Source organism: Salmo trutta, chromosome 26 (genome assembly GCF_901001165.1).
Source record: "Salmo trutta chromosome 26, fSalTru1.1, whole genome shotgun sequence".
Taxonomy (NCBI): domain Eukaryota; kingdom Metazoa; phylum Chordata; class Actinopteri; order Salmoniformes; family Salmonidae; genus Salmo; species Salmo trutta.
The window spans coordinates 16242296-16259645 of NC_042982.1; the positions used below are offsets into that span (position 1 = coordinate 16242296).

The 17350-nt window shown below is 43.2% G+C and overlaps 1 protein-coding gene across 1 annotated transcript in view; it reads right to left on the reverse strand.

Annotated features, from left to right (window-relative positions):
• Positions 1-13571, reverse strand: part of LOC115163264 (pleckstrin homology-like domain family B member 1) — an 89109-nt gene extending 75538 nt beyond the window's left edge. The window contains exons 1-4 of the mRNA XM_029714990.1: positions 13430-13571; positions 10301-10402; positions 5777-5900; positions 2342-2512 (exon numbers count right to left, since the gene is read on the reverse strand). Of these exons, the coding sequence (XP_029570850.1) occupies positions 2342-2512; positions 5777-5900; positions 10301-10381 (376 nt within the window). The 5' untranslated portion in view covers positions 10382-10402; positions 13430-13571. The remainder of the gene's footprint in view (positions 1-2341; positions 2513-5776; positions 5901-10300; positions 10403-13429) is intronic.
• Between the last annotated feature and the right edge of the window lie 3779 nt (positions 13572-17350).

A 17350-nucleotide genomic window follows, 5' to 3' on the forward strand; every position in this document is an offset into this window, starting at 1 on the left:
GAGGATTTGGCTAGAGATTTTATCCTTGTGTATGTTTTGCTGTCAATATTAATACAACATGTCAATGTTATTTTACTGGTGCTGGTGTATTATCTTTTTTACGATATCAATAAAGGAGACAACGTCTACTTTCGAGAATAGGGTACAATGTATCATTTGAACGTTACAATGTTATACTTACTGTACGTCACCCATCTACTGTAACGAATCTAGCGACTCGCTTTCGGTTTGTGGGAGACAACTGATGATTAACCAATTGCAAAAAGTTGGTAGATACAATAAATTCACACAGCTGCAATACTCTACAACATTGACATTACCTTTAATTGTGACTTGAACACTTACTTTAAATCAAAAGGAAAGTCGTCTTGCCCTCTGCTGTTAACATCGCAGCTGCTCCTTTAGAAAGAGCCACGTGTTGTTCCAGAATGGCAAATTATTGTTGAAGAAGAGAGCGGCAATGCGGGCTTGTCCTGACTACTCCTTTGTTATGGTAATATTTGTCAGTATTATTCCACAGGCTACTTACATAGGCTACGTTATGTTTTCACAAAATACGCTGTACACCTGCCTTGTAGTGCAGCCAGTGGAACAGTTGGTTCATACAATCCATTTCAGGGAATTATTTTGCGTTACAATTCGTTGTATATTGCTCCTTCCAACGCAGCCTCGCGCAATGTCCTATTTATCAGTCAGTCACTATAGCAGTGGACTACCTCCGCATGTTTGTTTTGCCGGGGCTCCTTCCAGCAGGAGAGATGGTCGATGTTGAACAGCTGTTTCCGACACAGACTCAAAAAAAATATCCACCCCAGAGAGAAAGAGAAAAAGGTTTGGTGTGGTGGGAGGGGAGGGGGGCTCAGTGGGGTGGGGTGAGAGGAGCACTAACTCTGAGTCAGAGCTTCTATGTGCAATCCCAAATCTCTGTCTTCTGAATCAACCTCACCCGTTTCCTCCAGTATTAGTTTAGTATCGTCTGTTTGACTGACTGACTACCAAGTTATTATGGGGAAGGGTTCAATGTATTTGTAGTTCACGTGTTAATATCATACACTCAGCTTTAAACAAAGCCCTCAATATGTCTCTTACTCTCTTCACAGGAACACTGCTCTGTGCTATAAGTCAGAGAAAATGTATATACTGTACCTTCTGAGATGAAAATGTAATATCAACACAATTTTCAAGTCTGGATTCAGTCGATTCTTTTCAATAGCTTACTACTCACCCAGAAAAACCAAGGAATTTCTGCATCTTGAATGACAGTAGCCATGCCAACTTTTCACTCATGCTTGTTACATAATATGACCGCCACAGTGTCAAAGGTATCAGTATCAACTAACTCATCTCTACATATTATTACACAGATCTTGAGTCAGCACAATCAATGACACCACCTTGGTCTTGAACTTATTCTTCACCAGTACAATTCATTTTTTTGTACCAAAAAATATACATATATCCATGATTCCCTCAAAAATCATTATTTGACCTTTTACCCCCAGGGGGATCTGTTGAGGTAAGAGGGGTGGAATAAAAATAGCAATGTCCCTGCTCGGATTTACAAGAAAAGCCAGGTTGGGGGATGCCAGGAGACAGGCAGTGTCATCATTAGCCTCCAACCGTTAGCTCTCTCTTGTTACTGTTTTTAGTTTATGACTGTGGAGTTCATGTGATTCGATGGAGCCAAGAAGCCGTTGAGATACTGTAAGTACTATGACTAACGTCATAGATACTCTCCCTGGAGGAGGGCCCGTTGCTTTATTTTCTGTTGGTCTTGTAGCATAAATTCAGACATCCTGGTGAAAGAACGTGATGTATTGAAAATCAATAGGCTTCCTTCCAGCCATGTTGTAATATTGCAGTGTGCTTGAGAGCACAGTCAAGTTTACTGTGGTAACAAATAATTCACTACAGTCCCACAGGAATGTGTGGTTATTTCTCAATCGATGTGTTTAGAAAAAGCACACATTTGCATTTGCTGAATGGATTTCTTGACTCTAATACTCCCATCTTAATCGATTTGGGGTTTGTAAGTGCAGGTTACACAGTTAGCAAATAGGCATCGATCTTTGGCATTAATTGTATACATGTGCATTCGTTAGTCCAGGATTGTAATTGAGTTCCTCTCAATGACCAAAGCAATATCACAAAAACGGTTTAATTGCATGTTTGTTTTTTGTCAAATCATCTTGAAACAGTATGTGCATCTGTTGCTGTACATCATTATTCTATGTCGAATGTGATAATAATAGATCACAATAAGAGTTATAGGTATGCAGAAACAGACTCCTTGCAATTGAGGTTTATTTCCACAAGTCAGTTTGTTTGTAAGGAGCCATACCTTGTGACAGGCGTACCGGTTTGGTGACAGGAAGCCCGTCTATGGCACACTGGTTCCCACAGGGGTGGAGAGTGATGATCCCTGCCCGGTTCTCTATGGAGCAGTGCTGGGCGGCAACTCCTGGGCCCTGGATGCTGATGTCCATCGCCCCATGGCCCACCGTGGTCCTACCTGTAGGAGCAATACCAAGAAGAGTATGAGCAAAAGATGAACACTGGAACTGAGGGATTCTAGCCTGGTGGTAGCCTGGTAGTCTGTTCAAATAAAAGAGACAGCTAAAGAAGCACAAAAATATTTGACTACCAGGCTAGAATGATCCCTCAATGTTCATAGAAGCAGTCTCTTATCAAACTGTGTTGCCAAGAGAAGAATGTGACAGTATGTTGACTGTGGCTGTTAGTGGCTGTAAATTTACTTTCAACTACAGTGTTTTACTTACTGTGTACAACATCCATGTTGTTACTGTATAATGACAAAGTTACCTATTTATTAAGTGACAGAATAACTTACAAGAGAATTGAAACCTTCAAAATAAGTGAATGATAACATAATATTGTTTTATTCTGATATAGTCCATTGGACGAGTCTTTGTAACTCATGGCGGGAGTCAATGTCATATCCAGCAGTCATGCATTAAATTAGGCAGATACGCTAAAAAACAGAAATGCTTTGTAACTAAATCCCATTCCACCCTTCACAACCCCCTCCCTCTGCCCAACAGTGACCCTGTCCAGCCTCATCTCTACTGGGGCTCCAGATAAAAGGAGAAAACCCAGTGGAATGTCACATCACAGTGCAACACGCATTCTCATCCTCTCTCCCCTCTGGAACAAGGTTGCCTCCCAAATAGCACCTTATTCCCTATAAAGTGCACTACTTTTGACCAAGGCCCATAGGGAATAAGCTGCCATTATATAGGGCATAGGGTGTCATTTGGGATGCAGCCTTCTCAGTGCATTCCATACCCAACTCCCTGCAGAACTCCAGACAGAGAGGGGCATGGAGAAAGAAATTCCCAGGATGAATGGTAGCAGTGGTGGACAGTGCAGGAGGTAGGGAGAGGGTACTAAAGCGGTGTTAGGGAGGGGTGGTGGACAGTGCAGGAGGTGGGGAGAGGATAGTAAAGTGGTGTTAGGCAGGGGTGGTGGTGGGGGTTGAGGTCAGGGCCAAATTATAGTGTAGAAATTGGGGGGTACGAATAGTAGACAGAGGGTCCATGGGGTCAATAATAAAAACATTTTTTAAACATATTTCCTGCAATTCTAGACAGTTTGACATGACTTATTATGCCTCTCTTTGGTATTTTCAGGGGTATATGGAGGGGTATTTTGAGTACATAGTATAAGTGGAAAGATAATTGGAAGGCATCCCCCTAAAAAAATGTTGGTAAACAAATTGGTTTTAAGAAAAACGGCTATCCTGCATTTCAACCCATTTTGCCATGGGGCAGAGAGAAAAATTAGCAGTTTTGTAATGCTATTCTACACATGTTGCCATGAGGCTGAGAGAAAATGTTGCAGTTTTAAAGTAACTGTGTGGCTACCCAATGAGCACGGGCGACCCAATATGCACTGGGTCCATTGTTAGCAAGGTTCTGTCAGCCCCATAGTGACGAATGTCGTTGTTTTGATAGCTACGTTGCTCTAGGTGGCTATGTTAGCGTCAACTATGGGTAGCTACTGCTAGAGTTTGGACTTCTGTTAACGTTACGACATGATGTCCTTGCTAACAATGGACCCCGTACGAATTGGATAGCCTGTGATCATGCCACCCAATTCGCATGGGTTCCATAGTGACAAATTACTTCTTTAAAGCTAAGCAAGCTGTTATAGAAAACTGTTTGTCAACAACTGGAAAATAACTAGCTACTTCCGGGATGGGGGCGAAGGACACTGTGTACTTGCGGTAGCTACCCATAGTTGATGCAAACGTAGCCACGTAATCACTCGTCACTATGGGGCCTATGGAACCTTGCAACAATGGATCCCTGTGCATATTAGTTAGCCCGTGCTCATTGGGTAGCCACAACTGGCCAGTGAAAATCTTACTTTTAAAAGTTCATATTCTGTTAACTCATACCCAAATAATGTTGTTAACTCATCCTATACTCGTATTTGTGGCCAAAGCATACATTGGAGAAAAAACACTTAAAAAACACCACGTCAAACTTTTATCTCAAACAGACCATTTAAAAAATGCTTGCCATTTCCTCATAGAAGATGTCATCCTCCTGAGGAGGAGGATCTGGCCAATCAGCGGTCTACTCACAAATTCCTTCTGTTGTTGGGGAATGCCCACACCATTCCAACGCAGAAAGCTGATTTTTTTAACATAACTAATGCAACATTTTTGGAAGGAAAACATAATTATAGGTCATATTTAATAGAAATCTGGAAACACATGACAGTTACTTTAAAGGAAGACTGGGCAAAAATGCAAAAATAACAGCTTTAAACTGTACAACTGATCAATGTACCATCATACCAGGTCATTTAATGCTAAAACATTTTTTATAATGGATGAATAAGATATTTGGCTGAAGAAATGCCATTTCTTACTGATCTCTACTTCTTCCGTTCAAAAACAAATCCTGTGAAATGACCTCAACACATACTGGAGGAGTTACTGGTTAGCTACAAGTGCCTAGATTAGCTAACAACCTAGCTACGTCGGTGCAGTGCGCATGACTAGAATGACACATCGATGAACCACCAAAGGCACACCCCATTTCTGTTTGAAAATTAATTAGGAGATGGAATTGGACCATTTTTCGTTCCCAAAGTTGACCGTGAAAGCAAATTTCCTGCAATTCTACACATTTTGCCATTGCTTATGACCTCTAGGGGGGACGAATCGACCTGTTCTGCCCTGTGGCAATTTCACCAATTGGTTGATGATTATGGTGAGGGCTATCAGAGTGCCGCTCCCTCACTCCTGCTGTCATATGGTCCGACTCCGAAATAGAGATGACAGCCGGGTCAGAGCACAGCGTATTTAATCCTGCTGGGACTGAGGTGTGTGTGTGTGTGTGTGTGTGTGTGTGTGTGTGTGTGTGTGTGTGTGTGTGTGTGTGTGTGTGTGTGTGTGTGTGTGTGTGTGTGTGTGTGTGTGTGTGTGTGTGTGTGTGTGTGTGTGTGTTTCTGGCTGGGGTATAGCCAATAGAGGTTCTAGTGATATTGAAGATATTGAAGTGAGCACTGTAGGGTGAAGGACATGGCACTGTCAGTTTTATGCTCCTGGGGCTGATGTGTGAGCATGTGCATGTTCCTGTATTCTGTGCTGCATTGTGTGTGTGCATGCAAATCCTCACTGTTCAAAAGCACACATATGAAAGAGCACAAGCGGTAGAAGGACCAACCAAATTCTTACAGCTCACCTATCTACATTCCTTTACATTTCACTATTGACATTTGGATAGAAGAAATATTAGCTCACCTTCGGGAAGGGGCAGCAGTGTGATGGCTGTACTGAGACGGCCACTGCCCAGACTGACCAGATGGGGGCGCTCTGCCTGGACCTTCAGCGCCTTGCCGCTCTCAAACAGATCCAGTGGAGTGCTCTACAAACAGAAAGGTCACAGACTCAATTATCAGTGTATTAGCTCCATTTGGCCATATATGGCAGTATACGTTAATGATTGGAAGCAGACTTAATATCACCAAATGTTTTGGAAAAGCTAAATGGGGAAGAGAATAGCCCTTTAGACAACTACCCTCAAGCTACAGTTGGCCTTTTGACTAACCATTAATGCACCCCAAATTGATGGATGCTCCCTTTCACTGCAAAAGATAGTCACACAATACATGTTCACTATCCAAACAGTCAGTACATAACATTATATTATATGACTGTTGGCTATTCAGAATGATCCCTTTCATTCCTTCTCTATCCATGACAACAATATGTTTTAGCGCTGTTATAGCAGCTACACTGGATCACAGGCCTACATTACGGTTAATTTCATAGCCCAGGGACATCCAGCCTGTATGAATGTCTTCTCTGTGTGGTGGCATTGCTCTAGCTGACTGCTGGGGCTGTTTACATATCGCTTTATACAGAGAGAGTGTGAGCTGTGAGGGAGCCTAGTTATGCCCGCAGAGCAAAAACACCAGCATGGGGCTTTGGGAGAAGGAAAAGTTGTCATGGTAACAGCACTCGCTGGAAACCACTGAAGCACTGCAATTAAGAGACATTACCTCCTGGAAGACATACAATATGAGCTAAGCTGTGAAGAACCTCTTTGTCATCATCAGCATAGCATCTCTGAATGTATTGCACACGTGGGGTTTGCATTAACTTTTTAGTCAAAATGAATTCATTTGATGCCTAGGCTACTCTAACATTGTCCTGTGGAAGACTAGGGGGAGTAAAATGGTTCAACCCAATGATCATTAGCCCAATGTATGGCATGCTACTTTGAGTCTGTTGTATATCCTTGCTGATAATCTTTCTCGTTCACCTGCTTTACAATCAACCCATCTGCACACGAAGCAGCGTTACGACAGATCATGAAGTCAGCCTCTCCTTTGGGTGGCAACCCATGGCTGTCCAAATAGGATGATCTACTTTCAATTAGATTGATCTGTTAAAGCTGGGCCCGGGCGAAGAGGATCGGGGAGATAGATGATAATAGCTCTAAGGCAAAGGCCAGCTAGCAGTAGTGACTAGATGTAGTAGATGAGGGCCCATGAGTGCTTTGAGGGATAGTGCAATTACATTTTAGATTAGTAATAGGCCTAATCACCATGCCACCATTTTGTAGCAGGTGGTGGTGATGATATGTTGAAATGCCACAGGGTCTCTTTGTCTGTCATCAGGATGGTGTTCAGTAGGGACAAAACGTTTTGAAATGGAGTGAAACAGAGATGCTACCTAAACCTGTCTAATAGAAATAAAGATTTTCATTAACCGTTGCCAATTTGTTTTTGCTACAGTGTGCCCTACTGAACACAACCCCAATATATCCTCATTAAACCTTACTAAGACCTCTCTGAAGAGCATGCAAGTGTTTCCTGCTTGATAGGGCAAAGGCCTACTGTAACAAGTTCAGTCTCTTCTATCAGCCTCTCTTTGATATTTTTCACTTTGATCTTTTGCTGGTTTAATCATTGTCTCTCTCCTGCATGTCAGTATAGGCTACTGTGTTAGTGGCACCCAGCTGCAGTTTCCTGTGTGCTACTGCTCCCCTGTGGCACTCCAGAGCTCTGAACCTCTGTCTACTGCTCTTAGCATATCCTCCTGCCCTTCTGCTCCATCTCTCTCTCTCTATTTCGCACCTCCTATATATTAGCTCAAAATTATTTAGGAGTTCATGCACCTAAATATAAATGGTACTGACACCCAAAATGAGTACTGGCACCTACATGTATTTCAGTCCAAGTCAAGCACTGCCTGGAGTGCCAGGTGGATATTTTAAATAGTATTTGAACCCAGGACTCAGCAACACAGAGCCATACTAACCACAGGTGGGTACAGAGGCAGCTTGTTGTTTCAGACCCATTTTTGTCTTATCTAGTTAGTCTTCAGGGAGCCTTGACATGTCACATCAGTGGACACAGTTATCAAGAGAAGAGGAGAAAATGCCACGGGTATGGTTTGACATTGGAAAAATAAAACCAAATTACATAGTACGATGACAGCCAGGATTTCGTTTTGTTTCCAGCGTCACTTGCCAAGTTTTTAGTATCGCTCACACAAGGGCCTCACAGTCCATGTGCCCCTCCCCATTAAGAGAACACTCCTCACAGAGTGGTAGTGAAGGGCAGGTTGTGGTTAGAGAGATGAGACTGCAGCATACACACACACACACACACACACACACACACACACACACACTGAGTATACGAAACACTAGGAGCACCTTCCTAATATTGAGTTGCACCCTCCCCTTTTGCCCTCAAAACAGACTCAATTTGTCAGGGCATGGACTCTACAATGTGTCAAACGCGTTCCACAAAGATGATGGCCCATGTTGACTGCAATGCCTCCCACAGTTGTGTCAAGTTGGCTGGATGTCCTTTGGGTGGTGGACCATTCTTGATACATACGGGAAACTGTTGAGTGTGAGAAACCCAGCAGCGTTGCATTTCTTGACACAAACCGGTGTGCCCGGCACCTACTACCATACTCCGTTACAAGGCACTTAAGTATTTTGTCTTTCCCTATCACCCTCTGAATGGCACACATACACAATCCATTTCTCAATTGTCTCAACGGTTAATCCTTAACCGGTCTCCTCACCTCCCCTGATTGAAGTGGATTTAACAAGTGACATCAATAAGGTATCACAGCTTTCACCTGGTCAGTCTATGTCATGGAAAGGGCAGGTGTTCTTAATGTTTTGTATACTCAATATACACTGCTCAAAAAAATAAAGGGAACGCTTAAACAACACAATGTAACTCCAAGTCAATCACACTTCTGTGAAATCAAACTGTCCACTTAGGAAGCAACACTGATTGACAATAAATTTCACATGCTGTTGTGCAAATGGAATAGACAACAGGTGGAAATTATAGGCTATTAGCAAGACACCCCCAATAAAGGAGTGGTTCTGCAGGTGGGGACCACAGACCACTTCTCAGTTCCTATGCTTCCTGGCTGATGTTTTGGTCACTTTTGAATGCTGGCAGTGCTTTCACTCTAGTGGTAGCATGAGACGGAGTCTACAACCCACACAAGTGGCTCAGGTAGTGCAGCTCATCCAGGATGGCACATCAATGCGAGCTGTGGCAAGAAGGTTTGCTGTGTCTGTCAGCGTAGTGTCCAGAGCATGGAGGCGCTACCAGGAGACAGGCCAGTACATCAGGAGACGTGGAGGAGGCCGTAGGAGGGCAACAACCCAGCAGCAGGACCACTACCTCCGCCTTTGTGCAAGGAGGAGCAGGAGGAGCACTGCCAGAGCCCTGCAAAATGACCTCCAGCAGGTCACAAATGTGCATGTGTCTGCTCAAACGGTCAGAAACAGACTCCACGAAGCTGGTATGAGGGCCCAACGTCCACAGGTGGGGGTTGTGCTTACAGCCCAACACTGTGCAGGACGTTTGGCATTTGCCAGAGAACACCAAGATTGGCAAATTCGCCACTGGCGCCCTGTGCTCTTCACAGATGAAAGCAGGTTCACACTGAGCACATGTGACAGACGTGACAGAGTCTGGAGACGCCGTGGAGAACGTGCTGCCTTCAACATCCTCCAGCGTGACCGGTTTGGCGGTGGGTCAGTCATGGTGTGGGGTGGCATTTCTTTGGGGGGCCGCACAGCCCTCCATGTGCTCGCCAGAGGTAGCCTGACTGCCATTAGGTACCGAGATGAGATCCTCAGACCCCTTGTGAGACCATATGCTGGTGCGGTTGGCCCTGGGTTCCTCCTAATGCAAGACAATGCTAGACCTCATGTGGCTGGAGTGTGTCAGCAGTTCCTGCAAGAGGAAGGCATTGATGCTATGGACTGGCCCGCCCGTTCCCCAGACCTGAATCCAATTGAGCACATCTGGGACATCATGTCTCGCTCCATCCACCAACGCCACGTTGCACCACAGACTGTCCAGGAGTTGGCGGATGCTTTAGTCCAGATCTGGGAGGAGATCCCTCAGGAGACCATCCGCTACCTCATCAGGAGCATGCCCAGGCATTGTAGGGAGGTCATACAGGCACGTGGAGGCCACACACACTACTGAGCCTCATTTTGACTTGTTTTAAGGACATTACATCAAAGTTGGATCAGCCTGTAGTGTGGTTTTCCACTTCCAGACCTCCATGGGTTGATAAATTGGATTTCCATTGATTATTTTTGTGTGATTTTGTTGTCAGCACATTCAACTATGTAAAGAAAAAAGTATTTAATAAGATTATTTCATTCATTCAGATCTAAGATGTGTTATTTTAGTGTTCCCTTTCTTTTTTTGAGCAGTATATATATATTTATATATATACACACACACACACACTGGCACACCTCACCTGTAACACCTTATGGGTCTGCCATCCGCATTCAGGCAAGTTCCTGTTCAGACTGTCCATATCCACTGCGTTGTCGATCATGCCCTCTGACACATGAAGATCCTGTGGAACAAAACATGACACACCTGTGAGAGGATCATCTAACAAAGGAGACTAAGAGAGATGAAAGGATTCTGAAGGATTCAATGGGCTTCTTCCGTTACTGACTCCTGCTGTTTACAAAAGGCAACATGAACACTTAATCTACTCTTTGTGTCTCTTTCTTTAGTCAAGTCCCGTCTTATGTGGTGTTTATACTGTACTGTCATTCACAAGGTTCTATACATTGCAAGTGAAAGACAATGGTCCAGAATGTTTAACTAGGCATGGCCAATGGGACTGTGAAAAGTCAGACCTTACAAGTGATCAATGAGTACTCTTACAGAAAGACAGACACTGCTGATTGGGATTCCCCCCTCAGCCCCTCTCAGCCAGGATGAGTCAGTAATGGGATTCATTAGATGAGAACACACACCACACACAGGGAGACAGACAACGTTTACATACAGATAATGCTGATGTCCCCTGTTACAGAACTCAGCCATCACACACATACACTACCAGTCAAACGTTTTGACACACCTACTCATTCCAGGGTGTTTCTTTATTTTTACTATTTTCTACATTGTAGAATAATAATGAAGACAACAAAACTATGACATATCACATATGGAATCACGTAGTAACCCAAAAAGTTTTAAACAAATGATACTTGAGATTCTTCAAAGTAGCCACCCTTTGCTTTGATGACAGCTTTGCACACTCTTGGCATTATCTCAACCAGCTTCATGAGGTAGTCACCTGGAGTGCATTTCAATTAACAGGTGTGCCTTTGTGGAATTTCTTACTGTGTTTGAGCCAATCAGTTGTCTTGTGACAAGGGTAGGGGTAGCACACAGAAGATAACCATGTTTGGTAAAATACCAAGACAATATTATGGCAAGAACAGCTGAAATAAGCAAAGAGAAACGACAGTCCATCATTACTATAAGACATGAAGGTCAGTCAATCCGGAAAATTTCAAGAACTTTTAAAGTTTCTTAAAGTGCAGTCGCAAAAACCATCAAGCGTTATGATGAAACTGGCTCTCATTGGGACCGCCACAGGAACGCAAGACCCAGAGTTACCTCTGCTGCAGAGGATAAGTTCATAAGAGTTAACTGCACCTCAGATTGCAGCCCAAATAAATGCTTCACTGAGTTCAAGTAACAGACACATCTCAACATCAACTGTTCAGAGGAGACTGCGTAAATCAGGCCTTCATGGTCAAATTGCTGCAACGAAACCACTACTAAAGGTCACCAATAAGAAGAAGAGACTTGCTTGGGCCAAGAAACACGAGCAATGGACATTAGAACGGTGGAAATTTGCCCTTTGGTCTGAGTCCAAATGTGAGATTATTGGTTCCAACCGCCATGTCTTTGTGAGACACAGAGTAGGTGAATGGATGATCTCCGCATGTGTGGTTCACACCGTGAAGCATGGAGGAGGCGGTGTGATGGTGTGGGGGTGCTTTGCTGGTGACACAATCTGTGATTTATTTAGAATTCAAGGCACACTTAACCAGCATGGCTACCACAGCATTCTGCAGCGATACGCCATCCCATCTGGTTTGCCCTTAGTGGGACTATTATTTGTTTTTCAACAGGACAATGACTCAACACACCTCCAGGCTGTGTAAGGGCTATTTGACCAAGAAGGAGAGTGATGTAGTGCTGCATCAGATGACCTGGTCTCCACAATCACCCAACCTCAACACAATTGAGATGGTTTGGGATGAGTTGGACCACAGTATGAAGGAAAATTTGCCAACTAGTGCTCAGCATATGTGGGAACTCCTTCAAGACAGTTGGAAAAGCATTCCAGGTGAAGCTGGTTGAGAGAATGTCAAGAGTGTGCAAAGGGTGGCTACTTTGAAGAATCTAAAATATTTTTTGGTTACTACATGATTCCATAAGTGTTATTTCATAGTTTTGATGTATTCACTACTTTCGTACAATGTAGAAAATAGTAAAAATAAAGAAAAACCCTTGAATGACTGGTACTGTACGTACGAATACACAAACACCCACATGTGGGCACACATTCGCACACACACACACACACACACACACACACACACACACTCACACACACACACACACACACACACACACACACACACACACACACACACACACACACACAACCACACACACACAGGGTGATCTCCCCTGAGACCTGACACATCAAGAGGAATGCTTAGCAGCCGCCTTGCGTCTGTCTGTCTGTCTGTCTGTCTGTCTGTCTGTCTGTCTGTCTGTCTGTCTCTATTGCACCCACACCTCTCCTCCACTCCTCTTATCCCACAAATTCTTTCTATCTTATTCAATGCTTTTTGGCCCACAACAGATTGCTATACATACTTTTTCATGTCTATATTTGTATACGTGTTATAATTGACCAGATTTGAAAGTGAGTGTATGTGAGACTAAGAAAACACTTATGCATCCATTATCTATGAAATTAGAGGCTTGTGGGCAAATTTAGTCGAGAAAACCACGAGCAATGTTATCCAACCCATGTTTATAGTCATCTTTGTACATTTAAGTGCCTTGGATGGAAGTTTTCTCAGAGTAATTAGCATCCCTAAAATGTTGTGCAGGGTTGGAAAATGTGTTTCTGAAGCATCCCGATTTACAACATAGATTCAAATGTTCTTTATCATTAAGTTTATCCTGTTGTCATGATAGAACTCCAAGAAATTAGCTAAAATATCTGATATTACCTGTAGAAATGACAACAGGGAAAGGGGGATACCTAGTCAGCTATCCAGCTGAATGTATTCAACTGAAATGTGTCTTCAGCATTTAACCCAACCCCTCTGAATAAGAGAGGTGCGGGGGGCTGCCTTAATCCACATCCATGTCCTCGGCAAACAGTAAAAAAAAACACTATGATCAGAACAAAACACTTCAATCTAAGTTATATTTCACATGACTATATATACTATGAAACTACTATATGTGAGAGACCCAGTAACCTCATGATATAGCCATCACGTCCCTTGTCATATCTCACAGTGTAGTTGTAGGGCGATCCAATAATTACCTTTCGCCAGTTGTCCAGCAAATACACGTCCTCCACTGCGAAATTATTCTAGCTCTCAACTACAGAGTGAGCGAATTAGAGCTTCCTTCAAAGCTGCTACAGTACCTGCTACCTGCCAGCAGCTCTACCTACTGGTGTATCGTCTACCTCAACAATCACCTCTAATCCGCTACCTGCTCCCATTTACAACACGAACCTGTCTGTGCTTGCTACACTGAACTAAGCCCACATTCCTGCCTGGCAGCCACAAGCCCTGATAACAGATGGAGATAGGAATGTATAAAGGACAGAGACAAAAAGGGAAGGGAAAAGTGAGAGAGGAAGAGAGAGGTGAGGGGTAGAAGTAGCCTTTAGAGTGAGTTGACCAAGTTGAAGCAGAAACAGTGTATATTAACACTATTAGGGAAATACAAACATGCAACAACTCAGAGAGAATAACTCCGTGTTGGCAATGTAGGTCAGCTGGGGAGCTGGATAGAACATACAATAGGCCGCCATCGAACGCTGTCTAATCCAATATATCTCTGTGATCTAGTCTGGTTTGATCTGATTCCAGCCCCTATTCTCAGCCAGTTCCCACCACATGCCATCACATTCATCAAAGCCTCATCTTTCTCTCACTCTCTCTTGCTCTCTGTCCAAATACTGTTGACAGCCTTTTCTCTAACGATGCATTCTAAAGAACCAGCCCACTGCTAACTACACGCACACAGATTAATGGAGCAACAATGCAAAGAACGGCAGCCCTGGAGTCACTGCTATAAAGGCAGGCGTTGTTTTCATATGGCCATGCATGGATCTTTCCCTCACACATGAAGGAATGTTTCTTGATGGGGATATGAGTTGGAGAGCAGAAATATTGGAGGGAAGGAGGGAGTTTGTGGCTTGCTGAAGGCATGCGAGTACTGGCAATAGCGGGGCATAAGTCCCACGACTGTCCCATGAGTTAAACAAATCAATCACTCAGATACGTTGATGACAATCTGGGAGAAGTTTGGAAAATTGGTGAATTTGGGAATTTCTTCCCTATTTTCGTCCCCTAGTCAAGACAGGGAAACTCCTAAACAGCAATGGTAGTGTAGAACTGAACATCCTCAACTTAACAACAAGATATGACCTCCCTAGACATCCTACGGTAGCTCATGTCAAAAATCCATTTTAGGCCTTTATACTGCATGGAGGAGGAGATTCCTGTGTCAGGGGTGGATGTCAGAAAGAGCTAAATGAAATGCTTCCTTCCTTTAAGCACAGGGTTGAACGTGTTTCAGTTGGATATCTAGTAACGCGTCCACCCAAGCTATGCTCTGGAATATCCTCTCCCTACTATCCAAACACAGCATTTGCAGGTTTTATCATGCATATGAATGCACGTCGGACAACATTCTCCACAGATTCGCTACCCATGTGCATGAATTTCAAATGAAGAGACACTTTGTGCGCTTCCAAAATGCTGGTGTATCTGAAATAAATAGCAATTAGAATAGAAATGAATAGTCTCATATCGAGTCCTGTAGTTCCTGGGTAATGATTGGCTGCCTGTTCCTTCCTACCCAGAGAATTACTCAACATTGGCATTAGAACTGAGGTGGGAGAGAGAGAGAGGGAGAGGATGGTATTTTCATTGGCTGGTTTATCTTCCTCTGCCAGCTCTGAGCCCTGTCTCCTCTACCTGGTGATGAACCACCTTGTTCTAATCGTCTCTCTGGTGACACCAAATAAACTCCCTCACTCCTTTTCTTTTCCCCACCCCACACACACACACACACACACACACACACACACACACACACACACACACACACACACACACACACACACACACACACACACACACACACACACACACACACACACACACAGGTGTTACTCTAACTGTAAGAGAGACATGAGAAGAGCCTAATAGCATAGGGGAGGAAATTAAATAAGCCGATGAGGTCATTTGACTGTTACTCATGAGGTAATGTTACATTTACTGATGAATAACATAAAGCTGAACAATCCATCATTTCAGTTACAAATGCCATATCTGTTCACATGACTGTTTTATCCTCATCCGTTTAGTTTTTGTTCTCGTAATAAAATATTCACTGTCTCTATAAAATGTAAGCAATCTCTCCCTGAGGCCTGATGTGTTTCTCACCCGGAGATGTTTCACTCTGAGAAAACATCTCGGAAATCATCTGTTCTAATATTCACACTAGCATACTACCTAGAATGAAGCAATCAGTTCGTGGGTTTGCTGGCATGGACATGGACATTGACACTAATTGGCTCTGTTACAATATCAAAACTAGCTTACCTTCTAGAATGAAGCAATATATTGGCACATATTCTAGCTAAGTGGTATGTTAGGGTTAGAGAGGGGAGGACAGTAGTTCTAGTAGTAGGCACCATGTACAGCCTACTATAGGAAGCCAAGTGGCTGCACATAAATACTTGGCATTTCAAAGAACATATGATTATGGCAACAATTATACTCTGCGATGTTCCTTAGCTATTCACAACTGGATGTGGCTGGAGCCAAATAGCACCTTCTGTTTTTAGAGCGAGGCCACAGAATTACAGCAAACAACTGTGGGAAGAGGTCCAGCATGCATCTTTTAGGCAGTCTTTACCAGATACCGTAAATCAGATGATATAAAGAAGATTCATGCAATATGCACAATATTCCTACTAGAATACAATTCAACAATTCAACAAAGCAACAGTAAACATGTCGTCCCCCACACATGATGTAGCGCCCCTCTTGGGCCAATCAGTGTAATTTTGTAAATGACGGATCTCTATGGCAATGAATATCCTTGACAGATTTATATGCATTTATGTACCAGACCACGCATATGTGAATTTATATTGGTCAATAATGGCCATTTTGTTTTAGGTACTAGTCTGGAAAGTATTGTGTTGAGAAACCTTTGTCCATAGATGCCACATATCAAGTTTTGTGCAGATTGGTCATTCAGTGCCAGCGGAGTGTTTTTCCCAAAATCAAAATGGTGGAAAATCCATTATGGCGGACCTTATGGGTCCCTGAATCAAATTATTTCCTTGTGAGGAGAGAAATCTATGTGCGGAATTTCATGACTTTAGGTCAAACAGAGGGAGGGGCATGACCTTTCGCATTTTCTATCACTTGTTATAGCGCCACCATCTGGCCAACCAGTACAATTTTGTAAACGCCAGCTCTCTATGGCAAGACACATCATTCACCCAAGTTTAGTCCAAATCAGGCCGGTGCTGTCTGAGATATTGTCTGTGACAAACAATGTACGTACTAACGGACGGAGACAGAGCCACAGGCCCCTCCCCGATTTCATTGTGGGGGACAGTCAAGAAGTTACATACTTCTTTATGTGATCGAACCAAGTGATATATTGAGGGTTACTACAGCCATTGCATCACAAGAAAGCACACAACCTAGTGAAACAAAGTGGTACTAGAAGCCCAGGAGTTGGGACCCAACCTGTTGCCAATGAAAAAAAATACAACACAAATAACTTCCATGGTTACTACATGAACGTGACGAAAAGTCCTGCTGCACGTTGTTGTTTAACTTGGTCTGGTCTTCACTCGGTGGACTAGTAAACTACTGGTAAATTCCTAATATCACACAACATTATAACAACATTGAGGGGTTCATTTAAAATCTGTCTCTGAAGAAAGAGTAATAAATTAAGAGTTTATGGTTATTTTGCTTACTGCCATTTGCTTGAGCAAAATGTCACACTTTGTTACATGGAATGCAAAACAGTTCAAAAAGAAGGTTTATCTCAAAACAAGAACTCAATGAGATGGAGGGAGAGGCAATTTAAAATGTGGTATTGCGAAAGTACCCTTCTGTGGCAACACCCTTCCATGGTCTATCACCCAAACAAAGTTGATATATTCTCTGGCTGAGAATACAGTATCTTCTACAAACAC